General features: G+C 42.6%; 1 protein-coding gene across 4 annotated transcripts in view; it reads right to left on the reverse strand.

The window, feature by feature from the left end:
- The window catches only part of PTPRG (protein tyrosine phosphatase, receptor type G), a 772,648-nt gene that overhangs the window by 19,393 nt on the left and 736,196 nt on the right, over nucleotides 1-17,059 (reverse strand). For all 4 annotated transcript variants that reach the window (XM_018066932.1, XM_018066935.1, XM_018066931.1 and 1 more), the window contains 10 exons: nucleotides 15,925-16,007; nucleotides 15,601-15,735; nucleotides 13,935-14,069; nucleotides 11,603-11,775; nucleotides 9,001-9,136; nucleotides 8,385-8,531; nucleotides 6,423-6,516; nucleotides 5,457-5,533; nucleotides 4,841-4,969; nucleotides 789-935 (listed from right to left, as the gene is read on the reverse strand). In XM_018066932.1, coding sequence (XP_017922421.1) covers nucleotides 789-935; nucleotides 4,841-4,969; nucleotides 5,457-5,533; nucleotides 6,423-6,516; nucleotides 8,385-8,531; nucleotides 9,001-9,136; nucleotides 11,603-11,775; nucleotides 13,935-14,069; nucleotides 15,601-15,735; nucleotides 15,925-16,007 — 1,256 coding nt within the window. The remainder of the gene's footprint in view (nucleotides 1-788; nucleotides 936-4,840; nucleotides 4,970-5,456; nucleotides 5,534-6,422; nucleotides 6,517-8,384; nucleotides 8,532-9,000; nucleotides 9,137-11,602; nucleotides 11,776-13,934; nucleotides 14,070-15,600; nucleotides 15,736-15,924; nucleotides 16,008-17,059) is intronic.

Consider the following 17,059-nt stretch of genomic DNA (forward strand, 5'->3'; position numbering starts at 1 on the left):
AACAAACGAGGTTGGTGGTGTGGTACTGTAGTTGCTACAGTTGTGTCCGAATCCTTTCTGATGCCATGAACTATAGTCCTGCTCCTCTGTCCATGGGATTTCCCAGGCAAGAATACTGGAGTGGGTTGCCATTTCCTTCTCCAGGGGAGCTTCCTGTCCCAGTGATTGAATCTGTGTCTCCTGCCCTGCAGGCAGATTCTTTACTGCTAGGCCACCAGGGAAGCAACAAATGAGGTAATCACAGTGAAATAGAATCCTGTTCAGGCAAACATTTTAAGGGACAACAAACTATAAGAGACTTTATATCCTATTCTATCTTGTCTATAAAAATTAAAACAAGGAAGGGGAAAGGACATCAGTATTTAATTTACTAAATAAGATAACTCCCCTCTTAACCACTCCATAGGAAGATAGTTAATTACTCATCAAAATGTGTATTTTTTTAAATGTATAGTCTTAATATTATCACCCCTGCAACATATTATATTCTAAGGCTTCCATTTCTGATGGCAAAGTAACTATAGAGCTCTAGTATATTGTTCTTACAATCAGGTCAACAAGCCTATTTGTATGCATGCTCAATCCGAGGAACTGCTACATTTCACCCTTCCACCTGGAAAAAGCAAATACTTGAAGGCAGCAAAAAAGGAAGTGTGCACATTTAAAATTAGGTCATACTCAAGATGCCTGCCTGGGCCTGTCCTCAGGGTGGTAGATTACTTCACTGTGACTTAGAATCACCCAGGACCTAAGTACAGCTGTTACCAAGGACCTGAGGTTGAGGTTACCTGTGTAGCTTCAAGGATAAAGTCATGGATGATAATTTGCTCTTCATTAGAGAGGCACAGTCTGTCTTTGCTGATAAGGGTGACGGTAAAGGCCTCACAGTTCATGGATTCTTCTCGACTGGGCCAGTACACAAACTCATCTTCAGCCTACAGGCACCAAAGAAAAAAAGAAAAAACTTCTTCTGCAGGGCTGTCAACCATTCGTTCTTAAATTTTCTTACCAATTTCTTATGTTTGCAATTTCCCATGATTCCCAGATCATCTTTTAAGTTGGGTTCATAGAATTATTGATATACGCATATTGCATCATGCTGAGGTCAGTGGTTATTGTATTTTATTGTAAAACACAATCACTATGTTTTGGCACCTCTCATCTATGTTACTCAACCGACCAAAAAGGCTCCTTCTGTAGGGGATGTCTAACCCCTGGCTGAGAAATGCTGTGTAATGGTAAGTGTGAGAATAAAAAAGAAGATACGATCTCCTATCCTATCCATTTTATTATTTCACAGTGGCTTAGTGCAATTAAGATATGCTAATTGTTATTCTATGGATTATGTTATTAAGAGTTCTACAGTTGACTAGCATTTTCCAAAAGACTTTTGGTAAACATTATCTTATGTACTTTTCTTAATATACCAGTGAGGGAAGGCAGTTTTCATCTACAAAGCTCAGACAGGTCCATAAATAAGCATGCTGGCTATAAGTATAAGGTGCTTTGTAAAAGGGAAGTTAAACTGTCAATGTTAAGACTTCAGGTCTTTCAGTCTTGAATCAGGCAAGCTTTAAATGTTTATCTATTTTAAGATTAAACATAAATATTCAGTAGCAGAAACTACAGTACATAAAATAGATAAGCAATAACAATTTACAGCTCAGGGAGCAATATTCAAATATCTTGTAATAACCTGTAATGGAAAAGAATCAGAAGAAATAACTGAATCACTAAGCTGTACATCTGAAACTAATACAATATTCAGGCTTGACACTTGAATTCTTCCCCTGAAAACTATGAAGGCCTAAGAAAAAGATAACCGTTGCCTAGGTTGGAGACTGAGAAATCCAATCATTATGATGAGCCTCATCTCCTTTTTCTCATCAGTTCAAATGGCAAATTACAGTTTGCATGTAATATATAGATTTCTATGGGCATTTTCCTGAAAAAGCCTAGACACTATACTAGTGAAGTCAGAAATAATTCTGAATAATGTTCAAAGCAAGGTTTTGTTTAATCTTACATTGTTGCATTAGAAATGAGCCAACAGTCCAATAAGACTTATCACCCTTTCAAGTTTCAATATAGCTTATTGCCAAGTACATTTTTATTTTTAAAGCTCAGCATAAGGGGAAACAGATTAGCAATCGGGTTTAGTCTATACAAAAGAAGTCTGTAACCGTCTTGGATTTTAATACACTGTGCCCTAGGATATGGAATTAGGACCCTTTTAACAGGTATCCTGGTGGATGAGTGGTAAAGAAGACACTTGCAATGCAGGAAACATGGGTTTGATCCCTGGTTTGGGAAGATCCCCTGGAGAAGGGAATGGCAACCCACTCCAGTGTTCTTGCCTGAGAAATCCCCTGCACAGAGGAGCCTGGCTGGCTACAGTCCATAGGGTTACAAAGTCAGACACCACTAAGCAACTAAAACAGCAGCAAAGACATAATGATGAACAAGGCCTCTAAATTTGACCAAATACACAGATTAAGCATAGGACGGGATATGCCCCTGAATAATCTGACTAGGCCTTAATTTCCATGTTGGAAAAGTGGGAATAATAAAACTATATACCCCAAATAACTATTATGATGATAATATGAATTAGAAATTCTCTAACTGGCCTACCAACTGCCAAAAGGAGTTAGTAATGGCAACCCACTCAGGTCTTCTTGCCTGGAGAACCCCATGGACAGAGTAGCCTGGTGGGCTATAGTCCATGGGGTCACAAACCCCACAACTGAGCAACTAACAAAATGGTGGAAGAAAGGCAGAAAAATAGTTTTGAACACAAGACAGTAAACTAGGGAATAATTTCTCAACTTGACAGACTATTACAAGGAAACAATGCTACTGACTTCAGTAGGAGCTCTGGTCTCATGGGTATTTTGCTGATGGAAAAGGCAAAGATGCCTTGGCCACAGTGACTTTTGGGCCATCCACAGAATCATGGTCTTGTAGAGTTACAGTAGTGATAAATAACAAAGCAAACAAAAAATGCAGAGATATTATCATGCCTGACTCCTTGCGACCCCATGGGCTGTAGCCCACCAGGCTCCTCTGTCCATGGGATTCTCCAGGCAAGAATACTGGAGTGGGTTGCCATTTGCTCCTCCAGGGGATCTTCCTGACCCAGGGATCGAACCCAGGTCTTCTGGATTGCAGGCAGATTCTTTATCGACTCAGCCAGCAGGAAAGCCCTTAGGAAACACTACATCTGACTTTCCACCTCTGAGCTAAGAGTGCGGACGTGCAGGATTCCAGCATCGCCTCTGCGGCCCAAGAGAGACCCGGAAGTGGCAGGCCTGGCCCTGCAGCCTCACTGTCCGCACAGCAGACTCACTGGATCCAGGCTCCCACGCGCCTGCCCATGCAAATGAGCTTGTGGGTAGAGCCGCTTTCAGTGGCTGTCCTCTGTTCAGTGAGGATAACAAAACACTGACTCATCCAACAAATGCACGTTTTAACAACCCTAAATGCCTCCAATTTCCATATGCCAAACAGAATAGACCCCTATTGCCAGCTAATTTGAAAATTTACACTCCAGTTTTTAGCTTAAGATTCTCAACTCTGTTGCCATTCTATCACACAGAAGCAGTCTTGGTATTCTGAAGCTGGAGCAGAAAGCGACAAAGTGAAGTTCCTACTGACTGGGCACACAGTCAAACGCATGTCATCAAGACTAGGGGTTCAATCACATGCTGTTCTTTCCTGATTAAAAACCTCACTACTCTTGACACTCAAGGAAGCAGATCATTTTTGTTTTTGTTTTTAGTCTGTGTGCTTCCACGTCCTCATAGTAACTTCCGAAGACCCAATTGATTGAAAACTTCAGGCAATCAAAGTGCAGCGGTAACACTTAAACTTGTTTTCATAAACGTGCTCACCCTTCTCCTCTAGGGTCTCACAGACCTCAGTTGTTGTTAAGTTGCTAAGTCGTGTCTGATTCTTTGTGACCCCCTGGACTGTAGCCCGCCAGGCTCCTCTGTGCATGGGATTTCCCAGGCAAGAATACTGGAGTGGGTTGCCATTTCCTTCTCCAGGGGATCTTCCCAACCCAGGTCTCCTGCATTGGCAGGTGGATTCTTTACCTCTGATCCACCTGGGAAGTCTGGAGACCTCAACAGGGAAGGACTAAAGGGAGGAGAAAGAATTAGTAGCTTAGTCGAGCTCTTTAAAAAGCACCGTTAATTTCCAACAAAAAAGCCTCTCCTTTTCTCCTTCCCTGTAACAGATCTGGCTTGCCTATGGAATGAGGGGTAAATGATGATACATTATTAGTACTTTTGATACTGATTTTTTTTTTTTTGGCTGGGAAACATTTCTGTAATGTGGGGTTGGACATAGACAATAACAAAATAAGACAAGTGACTCGAATCATGGCCATAATTATTTGTATATGCCCCTGGGCAAACTAGGTCCCTCAGTTTTCTCAGCTCCTAAAGGAGGTGAAGACAGTACCTACGTCATCAAGTTGTAGAAATGATTTAATGAGCTAATACATGTAAATACAAGGTCATATAATCAATACATGTTGACCACTGCTCATGTGGTTTTCAACAGTGACATGTAGCAACTAAGAGATCAGTGTCAGTTCATACACTAGTGAGGTTGGAAACACAAGTTTTTTCAAAACCTTCTGTCACCTACCGTGTACAGTAGATTTGAGGGGTTCTACCACTAGGAATCAGTAATCAAGGATTGGAGCAGACCTATGAAATGAGCAGTCTACATTCCCTCCCCAGCGCGTGCAGACACTACCGCCCTATTGCAAGGTCATGAATGTGTGCGGCCTCACAGGCCCGTGAATGCAGAGCAGGCGTGCCTCACTCACCAAGCTCTGGTTGTCCGGCAGCATGACAATGATCTGTGCATTGTGGTCCCAAATCATCCTCCAGAAATCCTTGGTGGTGTGCGGCAGAGGGTGCTGGGTTATAATAAACTCATTGCTCCTGTAATAGCCCTTTAGTTAGGAAGATGAAGAACCAGCGATTATGAGTGCCTTATTCTAACTCCACGGTAGTAAAACACATTCATGAAATAAGACCAGCATGGTGCTAACCTCACTGAAACAATCCGAAGAGGCTTTCAGTGCACTTGGCTAATTTTTAGATGTACTTCTGCTAACACGTAGAGACAGTTTTCTCTCTGTGTCCTATTCACTTCTCATTCCCCCTGCTGTTTTTTACTTAACAGTCATTTCAACATTTATTCCAAGACTAGATGGCTGAAATCAATAAGAGGATCACTTCCTTAACAAGCTTGTTTCTTAAGCATTTTTGTGTCCTCATGGGTTAGGTATTCTTTGTTAAAGGTTTCCAGATGCAGAAATCTCTCAAATTTTGATATTACACATTGAGAAAGTATCTGAATAGCCACATAGGTGGTGTCTGCTCTTTAGCACCATTTAGTGTAATCAACTTCACGTATAAGTAACTGTTGACTCTCACCATGATATAAGAAGCATTAATGTAGTCTGTTCCTTTCATTCCAGGCAACGGTGCAAGACCCACTCGAGCACGTTCAGCTATGACAAAAAAAAAAAAACAAACACATTTGCCTTGGTTACCCACACACCATCAACAGCACCTTCTCAGAGTTACCTGATGAGCCACAGAGTCCCTTGGCTCCTGTTTCTTTTTAAGACTTACCTATGCTGTTAACCAAGCTAAAGCATTATCAGCTAAGACTGAATGTAAAAGGAAACTTTACACGTCCATCTGCACGTGCCCAGAGGGACGCAGGCATTATGCGAATAGCATGCAACTGTGGGAGACACTTTCTCAGCAGGTCACGAAGAAGCTAGAGACGAAAGAGGAGTTGAGGTCACTGTTGACCCCAGTTTGATGTTCCTATAATTAGACCAACATATTGCACTCTGCTCTTCTGCATCCCCTTATCTCTATCTTTCTGTTCAGGAAGCACTTAGAAAATCTTGGCCTTTTTCAATCAAGAGAATCTCTCCACTGATTCCCTATGTCTGTTTCTACAGCATACACACAATATCCTCTGCTGAGTCCCAAGTTACTTACACGATGGTCACCACCTATCAAGTGTCCTGGTCTCAGTTGACAGGATAATTTATAATTGTAGTTCCAGTTGGACAGATTAAACCAGGACTTTCTATTTTAAGAGAGCATACATGCCACAGTGACAATGACTTTACCTTTCTTTTTAGGGTTTTAAGCTAAGACTTGGTGGAAATAGCCTCACTCTTCAATCTTGAGGTGAACTTGAAGCTAGATTTATTGTCCCATAGACACAGCAACTTCCTGGTGCTGACAGCTGCCCCTCCCATCTGTTCTATTTGTCCTAAGCATAACTTTTCCCCGTGGTGGTGGTTGCCTCTTTACCGAACACACAAAATCTCAAGGAAAGAAAAACACAGTCAAGTCGAACAGCTGTTAAGATCTTACATGGCACGACTGAAGAGTTTCGGTTCTTTTCTTTGTTGCACTCTTTCTGAGCACTGAAGCATTCCACATATTTTGCATTGCACTGTGTGACCAGCTGAAAGAAAAGCAACATTTTCGTCCTCACTCAAAGGACTATATCTGTGCACGTGTTAACTTACTGTGGCAAACATTTTCCAGTATGCACATAAACATCAAATCATACCTTGTGTCCCCTGAACTTATAATTCTATCTCAATAAAGCTTGGAAAGACAACAGAACAAAAACAAAGCTATAACTGAGAGCATCTGCTTGAAGATCTGGCAAAAATGCCAATAATCAGGTAACTGATGACTTTTGAACATTTCTGCACCCTAAGAACACTTTGTGTCTGACTGGTGGTACTTTTCTCAACTGTCTCGGTGGAGTGCGTCTTGTTTCACTTACTTTTAGGCCTTAGGTTTCTTGACGGCAGGCTCTGTGTAAGCAATATTTATTGAATAATGTGGATTTACTGAATGACTTCTTTGGATTTACTGAATTAATGTGGACTTTCCCATGCACTCTCTACTAGAATGTATGGGAATGCTCTCCTGCTCTACAGCTACACTGTCCAGGGCCCTGGAGGCAGCCTGAGTTTCTGTTTCTTGTGTTTTCTTTCTAGGTAAGTTCTATACCTGTAAAAGAACAAACAACCCAGTCTCCTTTGATGAATTTTTTAAAACAAGGTATAAACAGATGTTTCAGGAACAAACGGCAGAATTTTAAAAATACTGGTACTCCACACTGCTATATTTGAAATGGATAACCAACAAGGAGGTGCTGTAGCGCACAGGGAACTCTGCTCAATGCTACGTGGCAGTCTCGATGGGAGAGGAGTTTGGGGGGAGAACGGATACATGTCTGTATATGGCTGAGTCCCTTTGCTGTCCACCTTAAACTATCACAGCAGTGTTAACTGGCTAGGCCCCAATACAAAATTATTTTTTTAACATAAGAAATATTAATTTTTAAAGAATTCATTTTCAGCATTCAAAATAAGATACTATGTCCTCACTATTAATTAACTTAATGGGTTTTAGAGTGGGCAGGACATTATAAAAGGAGACCTGGAAATATAACGTTGTTATGACTGAACCTAGTGAAATTAATCTATTTTTCATTTCATATCACTTGTTATCACTTGCTTGACAGTCTCATTTCTTCAGCTGAGATTCAAAGGAAGGTTTCAGTGTCTATGGAAAGTTTTACCATGAAAATGAAAACGGCACCGATTCATCTCATTCTTTTTATCTTGACACAAAATGAGAAATAGAACAATGTGCAAAAAAGACAGATTTTTAAAGTCTAATGAGAGACTGCTAAATAGGAGGCATTCAGTACTTTTGAGATGGCTAAGCTGCTCTGACCTTAATTACTTTAATAGTTCTTACAGTCTCTCTTTTCACCTTATTTCACTCAATTCCATACAACCCTAACTGTCTTCACACCTTGTGCCCCTATCAAAGAGAAAGAAAACCCCATTTAGGAAAAATTAACCTTTTTTTCTAGTATTGCTTAGTAAGTCTTTTTTAGTTTCTAAATCATCTGCTGGGATAGTCTTTCAAAGAGCTCAGCTTTCAAGATAATGTCAACAAATTGCCGTTCTTCGTAAGGGTAAGATAAATTAGGTCAGAAAGAATACAGGGGATTTTTTTTTTTTTTGATTGGAACAACTAACAACATATTACGTCATTGTGGCCAGGGGCAAGTGTTTATGTTCAAATAAAGTTGTAAACTGCACAGATGAAAATATAGCACGGCACTCTCTACTCAGACACTTACAAACAAGTCGCAGCTGGATGTTCCCATGTATTACATCTCAGGAGTACACACAGTAATCCATCTCAGTCTAAACATTCATGCAAAAAGGACATGAGCCCTAAACTCAAGGCATTTCTTTCCCTCCTTGCTTTTTGCCCAAAGAAATGTATTCAAAGCAGTACCTTGAACTGTTTTTCCAGTCGCGTCTTGCCTCCTACTCCTGGTATGAGGATGCTGTTAACGTAGCTGTGCAGCTGACTGGAAGACACTTCTGTCTCCTTTCCAAGAATGGCTTCCAACAAGGCATCGTGGATGAAAATGTACTGCTCCTAAAAGGCAGAGGACATGACGGTCACCGAGGTGAGCTGTGACGGGATACCACCTGTTTCCTGCAGGAAATCTACCTTCAAGGTGCTCTTCCCCTGGCAGGGACCTCTCCGTGAGTCCCTCAGCACTCACTTCCTAAGGTGCCAGAAGCGGCTTGAGGGCAGGGACTGCACTGACGTCGGCTCTGTACGCCACACCATGCTCCGAACACGCAGTGGGGAAACGCATGTTCACTGGAGGGCTTTACAACCATCCTCTCGGGCCAGACAATGTTTAACTCCCAGATCAACGAATACACAGCACTAGGTACAGGGTCCCAGCTCCATTCCACATCCACACAAAAGTGGGGAACAACCAGATAGCCTCGTCAGGACACCTTCCAATCCAAACCCCTGTAGCTTCCTCCCAGCCCTGTCACCCTTCCGTTCCAGCGCACGGAGACCCCACGGGGGCCGCGCAGTCTCTCCTCACCTCAGTCTGGACGAGGTAGTTGCGCTGAGTCCTGATATGCTTCAGGAATCCCAGGACGTTGACTGTGCTTTTGTCTTTTATCTGTTGCAGCATGCTGTCAATGACGATGTAGGTGCCTGTCCTGCCCACACCAGCGCTGGAAGAAAGGCAGATGCTCAGCGAGCACCCCTGCTGCTCGGCCCTGGCACAAACTGCAGAAACCTTCCGCATCTCTACGGCCCTGAGAAATAACCCTGCTGTTCGAGGGACCTGGCGCAGGTTATGATGAATGGAGAGCATCCACAAACGACAAGAGGATCCTTCCTCCCTCTTGAGTCTTGATGAGGAGGGAAGACTACTTCATTCCTTGTATGAAAATAGAGACTATGTATACTTAAATAAAATATATATAAGCTACATACGAGCTTTCTTGGCCTTCCTTGTAGCTCAAGCAAAAGGATCTAAGTCCATGATGCCAGGGAGCCCAAGGCATCCCTCCTGGCAGCCACGTGCCTACACCAGAACTACTCCCGCAGAGGCATCACCTGGCTCTCCTGCTCCCGCAGCGATCATGGGGGAGCCCATCGTCCTTTCAACATACGGGCTTTCTGCCCACCTTTCTGCTTTGAGCCCGGTGGGCTCAGTATTGGAAAAGTCCCTGTTGAAAAGGATACTTTTCTTTCATAATCCAGAGGTGGACTAGGAAGAGTGCACCTGGAAAAGCCAGCCTCTTTAATCCCACATCCTAACTGTCATTTCAGAGAAACAAAGCATCCCAGGGAGACCCGAGTTTTGCCATATTGAACAACAAACTTCTTTTTGGCAGAATCTCTGCTCCCACCCCCCTAGAAGGTTTCCCGTCTAACACAACTCTGCTGATACACAAGCTCTCTGGTAGACTCTCTTCTATTTTAGTGATTGTAAATGGATTAGCAAAAATGGAGAGTTCTCGAGGCACTCCAAACAGAAGACAGGCTCCAACTCCTGCTGCCCTGTGGGCGCCTATTAGGGGAGCCGCCCCAAACAAGAGCCAAGGAAGCTGTGCAGCCGTGTAAGATACATCACAGGAGCAGCAACATCTGTCTGAACGCCAAAGCCAAGCAATCCAGTATGGCTCAGGAAACTTGAACAGGGGCTCTGTATCAGCCTAGAGGGGTGGGATCGGGTGGGAGATGGGAGGGAAGTTCAAAAGGGAGGGGATATATGTATACCTATGGCTGACTCATGTTGAGGTTTCACAGAAAACAACAAAATTCTGCAAAGCAATTATCCTTCAATAAATAAATAAATACAGTAAAGGCATTTTTAAACAACCAGCTGAGGTTGATTTCCAGGTGGCTCAGTGTAAAGAATCTGCCTGCCAATGCAGGAGACACAAGAGACATGGGTTCGATCCCTGGGTCGGGGAGATTCCCCTGGAGAAGGAAATGGCAACCCAACTCTAGTATTCTTGCTTGAGGAGCCCAGAGGGTATGGGGTCGCAGAGCTGAACACAACGGAGCATTAATGTTACTATTTACTAAGGTTGTTTACGGTAGTTTAGAAGGGAAAACAGGCTTTTTATATGCTTTACAAAGGTATTTTATATAGTACCTATAAGCTCAAAGCCTTTCACCCAGAAAATAAATACTAATTTTTGGAGAAACCCTAGAGAAAAGCCATATTCAAAAACTCACAAGCTCCTCTGCTCTGTGGTGACCTAAATGGAAAGGAAATCCAAAAAACAAGGGATGTATGTATACATATAACTGATTTACTTTGCTGTACAGCAAAAACTAACAAACCCTCTAAAGCAACTATACTTCAATAAAAGTTAAAAAGAATTCATTTGAATCAGTTCTGATGAGATGGATGAAACTGGAGCCGATTATACAGAGTGAAGTAAGCCAGAAAGAAAAACACCAATACAGTATACTAACACATATATATGGAATTTAGGAAGATGGCAATGACGACCCTGTATGCAAGACAGGGAAAGAGACACAGATGTGTATAATGGACTTTTGGACTCAGAGGGAGAGGGAGAGGGTGGGATGATTTGGGAGAATGACATTCTAACATGTATACTATCATGTAAGAATTGAATCGCCAGTCTATGTCTGATGCAGGATACAGCATGCTTGGAGCTGGTTCATGGGGATGACCCAGAGAGATGTTATGGGGAGGGAGGTGGGAGGGGGGTTCATGTTTGGGAATGCATGTAAGAATTAAAGATTTTAAAATTTTAAAAAATAAATAAAAAATTAAAAAATAAAAAAAATAAAAACCAAACCAAAAAAAAAAAAAAAAAACAAACCTCAAAGTTTCTAGTGTGGGAAGTTCTAAACTTGTATTTAAGGTTTTTATATATTAGGAGCTACCAATAATTGCCTTACAAAATAACACTGGATTTTATCAATAATGAGATGGTGTTATAAAAACTGGAGACTCATCCTCTAAGAGTTCATTCTGTTTCACCCTCACAAGCAGCAGCTGCTTTCTTAATGTTAGAGGACTATAGTGACCTCCTGTAACTCCACAAGTCTCAGTGGTCCCAGTTTGGGGTGGAAGACTCTAGTTCGCTGTCAAACAAAGCAGCGGCAGGCCTGCAGCCCCTGCCCTCCCCAGCTGGGTGGGTCCTCACCTGCAGTGCACCAGCACAGGGCCCATCTCCGGCATGCGGGCTGCCGAGGACCTCCTCACGAAGGTCAGCACTGGGAGGGCGTACTCCGGAACCCCCATGTCGGGCCATTGCGTGTAATGGTACTGGATCACTACACGTTCATTCTGCCGCCCCTTGGGGTTTCCCTTCTGCCCCTAAGAGAAAGGCAAGAAAGCATGTCTTTAATCCAACAGTGGGCATTCTAGATGAAGATGCTGTAAGGACGGCAGGAATCCCAACCTCTGTTCTCATTCGCCCTAACTGCTGATATCCTCTTTGAGGTCCTCTCAGGCCACAAACGAGGACATGACCCAGCTAGATGAGAAGGCGCAGATACTTCATAGAAGAGAATATGGTTTCATTCTGCACCAAGAGTGAATGTTTCATATTTCATTTTTCTGGATCTGCTATCCAAAGAGCTCAGTAATTTGCCTACAAGATTTCTATTTCCTAGGTGCTTCCCTGATGGCTCAGCAGTAAAGAATCCACCTGTCAGTGCAGGAGACAAGAGGTTCTATCTCTGGGTCAGGAAGCTCCCCTGGAGAAGGGAATGGCAACCCGCTCCAGTATCCTTGCCTGGGAAATCCCATGGACAGAGGAGCCTGGCAGGCTGCAGTCCATGGGGTTGAAAAAAAGAGTCAGACATAACTTAGCAACTACTTAGCAACTACACAAACAACAACTTCCACTTCCTGACTTCCTGCCCCAGCTCCTCTGACTGTGCGCCAGGACTCCCATTCCTTCTCCACTGTCCAGGCTGATCCTTTAGGGGCTGCAGGGCGTGTGCTGTGCAACCTCCAGGAAGTGTGGGGAAGATCCTTCTGAACCTCCAGAGTCCAAGGCAACAGTCAATTTATCTGTCCCTTTCAAAATGAATTTTTTAGAGTTGTCTTCCTGTAAGTGGCTGAACTTTTTACATTTCAACCACTTTGGTTGACAATCTTCTTCAAATAGATCAGTTTCTGAGATGTGTTCTTTATGACTATTATTACCAATACTTGTAAAATTTACAAATGTTTTTGGTGATTCAGGGTCATTAATCTGTTGACACTGAACACTGTAGGGTGCTTGGCCCAATGCTTGGATGTCCTTGATTTTTAATTCTCCAGTTACCTCTCCTTTTCCTTCCTCATTTTCAGTTCCTACTGTCACTGTGCAAAACGCCAGACATTCCTATTTGACATCCTCCTCTGACTTAAGCCATTTCTAAAATAAGAGTAAGTGGGCCACATTTAAATACCTGAGGTGTTTCCATGCCTAATGGACGTTATACTTCATGAATATAAACTGGTTATTGGTTAGCTTGAACCAAGTAACAGATCTGGTGTAGAGAACATAGATAAAGACAGTGCTACTGATCTTTATATATAATACTTCTGCCATTCTTGGGAAGAAAGCTACACATGGAAAGGACTGTTAACCTTGGACCATGAATGGGCTTCAGAGCCACTGAAATGGTGTACAAAAACCTGAGTAAACGTGAATTCTTCTGGGGCAAGAGGCAGACAGTTTTATCACATTCCCAAAGATGTCCAAGCCTAGAAAAATAAATGAGGAGCCAGTGCTACCAACAGCTGCCTACCTAAGCCTCCAGAGAGTGAGTAACACTCCACACTGTCCTAATGAGCATCTGTCCTGAGTTCCTAGGACTGCTCGAGTGATCTGTGAGTCTCAATGGGACAGTGGATTTTCAACAAGAGAAACTGAGAAAACCAGAACGTGCCATTTCCACAAGGGTGATTCTCAGGATGGTAGGAGTTCTTTACTGTTAAATCACATTAGGAAACACGACAGAGTTACATTGGTTTCCTAACCCTGGCACTCTGGGTACTTGTTTTCCTTGTAAATTTTTAAGGGGGAATTCAGGCTCATTTAGCACTCATTTTGCACACTTTGAGTTTTGCAAGCATATTGCAGGGCTAGTATTCCTTGGGACACACTTTGGGAAACAATGCTTTAAAGCTGTCAGAAAATTAGATTTAAAAAGCTAAATTACCAAACAGATGCTGCCATATTTGCTGGCTACCAAAACCTCAGAGGACCTTTTGTCCCTCCCCCCACTCCAAATGAAGCCTCTTTCATGAGGAGATTAAAGAACTCAGTCAGGCCAGTTAAATTCTATTATGTGCTTTGCCAATATCTTTCACACCATACACTGATGTCAATCAAAAGAGTTGTGAAAAAACGTTTCAAAAATACTTTAAAAAAAAAAAAAAAAAACAAGTTGGTTATGAGAGTTGGCCTTGGTCGCACAGTGATTTTCATACTAGTTTAAAAAGAGACGCCCTGGCAGCCCACCCAACCCCTTCAATACCTTTTTCACTTTTGTATTTCTGACTGAGAAACGACGAACAGTATAGCAGGCATGTACTTTTGTGCTCTTCAGGGTGACAATAATGTTTCCATACTCCTCACTGTTCTCTGTGGGCCAATACTGATCACATTTTCGCTGCAAAAAAAGATAAATAAAAAAAGTTGTAAACTATAACTACAATCGATACCACAATGCCACTGTTGGTAATGCGGTTTCAAATAGCACTGTTGAAACACAGGTACTCTCACCATGTGGCTGACTCAATCAGGAATGAATGGGCTGAAGTCCTTGCAGGCAGCTGCAACCCCTGCAGAGGTTAATCTTGGGACACGTGTGGGCTAGATCATTTGAGGACTGGGCCTAGTATTTGTGACCATCCTGCATCTCATGATGTACTTTAAAGGGGGTCTAAGAAAAGCCCTGTATATTTGACCCATACGGAATGTGGGTAGGATATGTTACCAAGGAAGTCTGAGTTATCACTTGGGAGGTTGGCCTGCATTCACAGGTAAAAGGAAGTCTCTTGCGGGACTTCCCTGGTGGACCAGTGGTTAACACTCTGCACCTGCAATGCAGGGGTGCAAGTAGGATCCCTCATTGGGGAACGAAGATCCGATATGCCATACCATATGCGGCTAAATACACGAAGGGGAGAAAAAAGGAAAGTCTCTTCTAACTGTGAGAGCCTGTGTGTTAAAAACTGGTCACCAATTTTGACTCCACAAAGTGAGGCAGTAGTGATTCTGAGTAAGGGACTACAGCCTGGAACCTTATTCTATTCCATTCCATTAATTAATTAATATCTAATGTAAGTTCAAAGAGAAGGCAATGGCAACCCACTCCAGTACTCTTGCCTGGAAAATCCCTTGGATGGAGGAGCCTGGTGGGCTGCAGTCCATGGGGTCACTAAGAGTCAGACACGACTGAGCGACTTCACTTTACTTTTCACTTTCATGCATTGCAGAAGGAAATGGCAACCCACTCTAGTATTCTTGCCTGGAGAATCTCAGGGACGGAGGAGCCTAGTGGGCTGCCGTCTATGGGGTTGCACAGAGTCAGACACGACTGAAGTGACTTAGCAGCAATGTAAGTTCAAAATCCAGTAAAGTTAAAGTATGACTCACCATCTTAAAAAAAGATTCTCTTAGAGATGGTCGAGATGTTTAAGCAGTCTTTACTCCCCTGGATTTGAACTACTAGTAGCTCCTCGACTATATACTGCGTTTCTTCCACTGTCCCTGCTTTTGTCTTTCTTCCCCCTGTACTTAGCATGTCCTTCCTTCTCTTTCCACATCTGTGTGACTCTTCTGCCTTCTCTTTCATTGCTTAAATCTCACCTCAAACATTAGCTCTTTAAAAAGTTATCTGTACTATAGAATATGTCCACGCATTTTGCAGCATCCTCCTAATTAATACCTTATTCATCTTTTTTAAAAAGACTTTTATAAATGTATTGTTAATCTATTTGAGAAAGACAGATTAACACCTAGAGATACCCTGTTCACCTTGATCATCATGTTGAATCCACTCTGCTAAGTGACCACTTTCCTGGCATGGTGGACATTTCTCATTTCTCTAACTCGTCTGGCCTTATCAAGTTTCTGCCCTACAGCAGACACTCCATAAGTAATTTTTTGAATGCAGGTACACGAGTAAAAGTTCTTACTCTTCCTTTTTCCACAAGGTTCGTAATCATGACAATGATTCCAGTGTTTTGTTCCCAGATCATCCTCCAGAAATCTTCAAACGTGGACTTTAACGGTCCCTGGGTGGCGATGTAGGCTTTCGCTTTGTTGTAACCCTTCAAAGATGACACAGCACACAGTGAGATGAAAGCAGTGCCACAGACCGGTTAATAATTCAAGCGCCTTCCATACTGAGTAGGCTGTGTTTTTCATGAAAGCTCTGTGCAGTACGGAAACACATTCAACCGTCTCAGCAGCACTCTTCATTTATCAGAAACAAGTTTAGGAAAACATTTCTGACTTACATCGACGTAGTTTGCGTTAATGTAGTCGCTGTGCTTAGAGTCTTTTCCTGGTAAAGGTCTTAACTTCACTCTACTGTGATCATCTATAGAGGGTAAGAAAGCAAAAAAAGCAAAACCAAAATGTATGATTCAAAAACTAGCAGCATTCTGAAGCATACAACAAAGCAGAGAGGCAATGTGGCATCTCCCAGAGGGCCCTGGAAAAGCTTCTGGCAGACAAACCACTAAAACACCAAAGCTTCAGCACTGGGACCCCTCTCCATATCACGGGGACACTTCCACCACATGCTCTGAGCTGTGAGTGCTGATATGCAAGAAATGCAAACAGTGGTCCTTATTAGTTCATGCAAAACGATTCAAGATGCAACCCTCTGAAATTCCCTTATCCTACATTTTAAAACAAGTTTCCAAGATCTTTGATTACCTCTGTTCCATCCCCTCTCCACTGATACAGATATAAAAAGGTGATTATTATCTCAAGTCCAGAACATCAATTTTTAGGAGATGCCACTCAGCTGGACTCCCCACCACCCCAACAGACCCTGAGTAACTGAGGGAACGGAAGCTTGCTTCTCAGAGTAATCTCAATGCAGGCATCTGAAGTCCATGATCAGATTCAAGACCCACTTAACCTTTGCCTATGAACAAACGGTGAGTGCTGATATGTGCCTCTGGTTGTCCAACAGAAGGAGTTTGTATTCATAAGGTAACAAACAGAAGAAAGCTGAGGTCATACTTTTTTTTCCCCCCTAGCTAGAAAGAGAATGGGCAAAAGCTGATTTACATTTCTATTTATAATCATGATCATAAAAGGCTAGTTCGAAAGGAAGTCCAATGAGTGGATTAGCGTGGACATTACTGACCTCAGACTACATCATGCACTTCTGGAAAGCCCTCCACATTCTTGAACTCTGAACTGCTTTTGTGCTGAGAAACGCACAGACGCAGTGAATCTAAACAGGGGCTGCCTGTTGAATCTAAACAGGGGCCCCACATGAAAATATTCTCTTAAGGCATCTGGATTCAAACTCTTTGTAGCATTATATTGTTATTTCACAGACTGACAAATAAGAACACACACTCAAGCTGCGTCCTTCATAGTCAATCAAAAAGGTAAAAGACGGGCTAAAAAAGA

This window comes from Capra hircus, chromosome 22 (genome assembly GCF_001704415.2).
Source record: "Capra hircus breed San Clemente chromosome 22, ASM170441v1, whole genome shotgun sequence".
Taxonomy (NCBI): Eukaryota; Metazoa; Chordata; class Mammalia; order Artiodactyla; family Bovidae; genus Capra; species Capra hircus.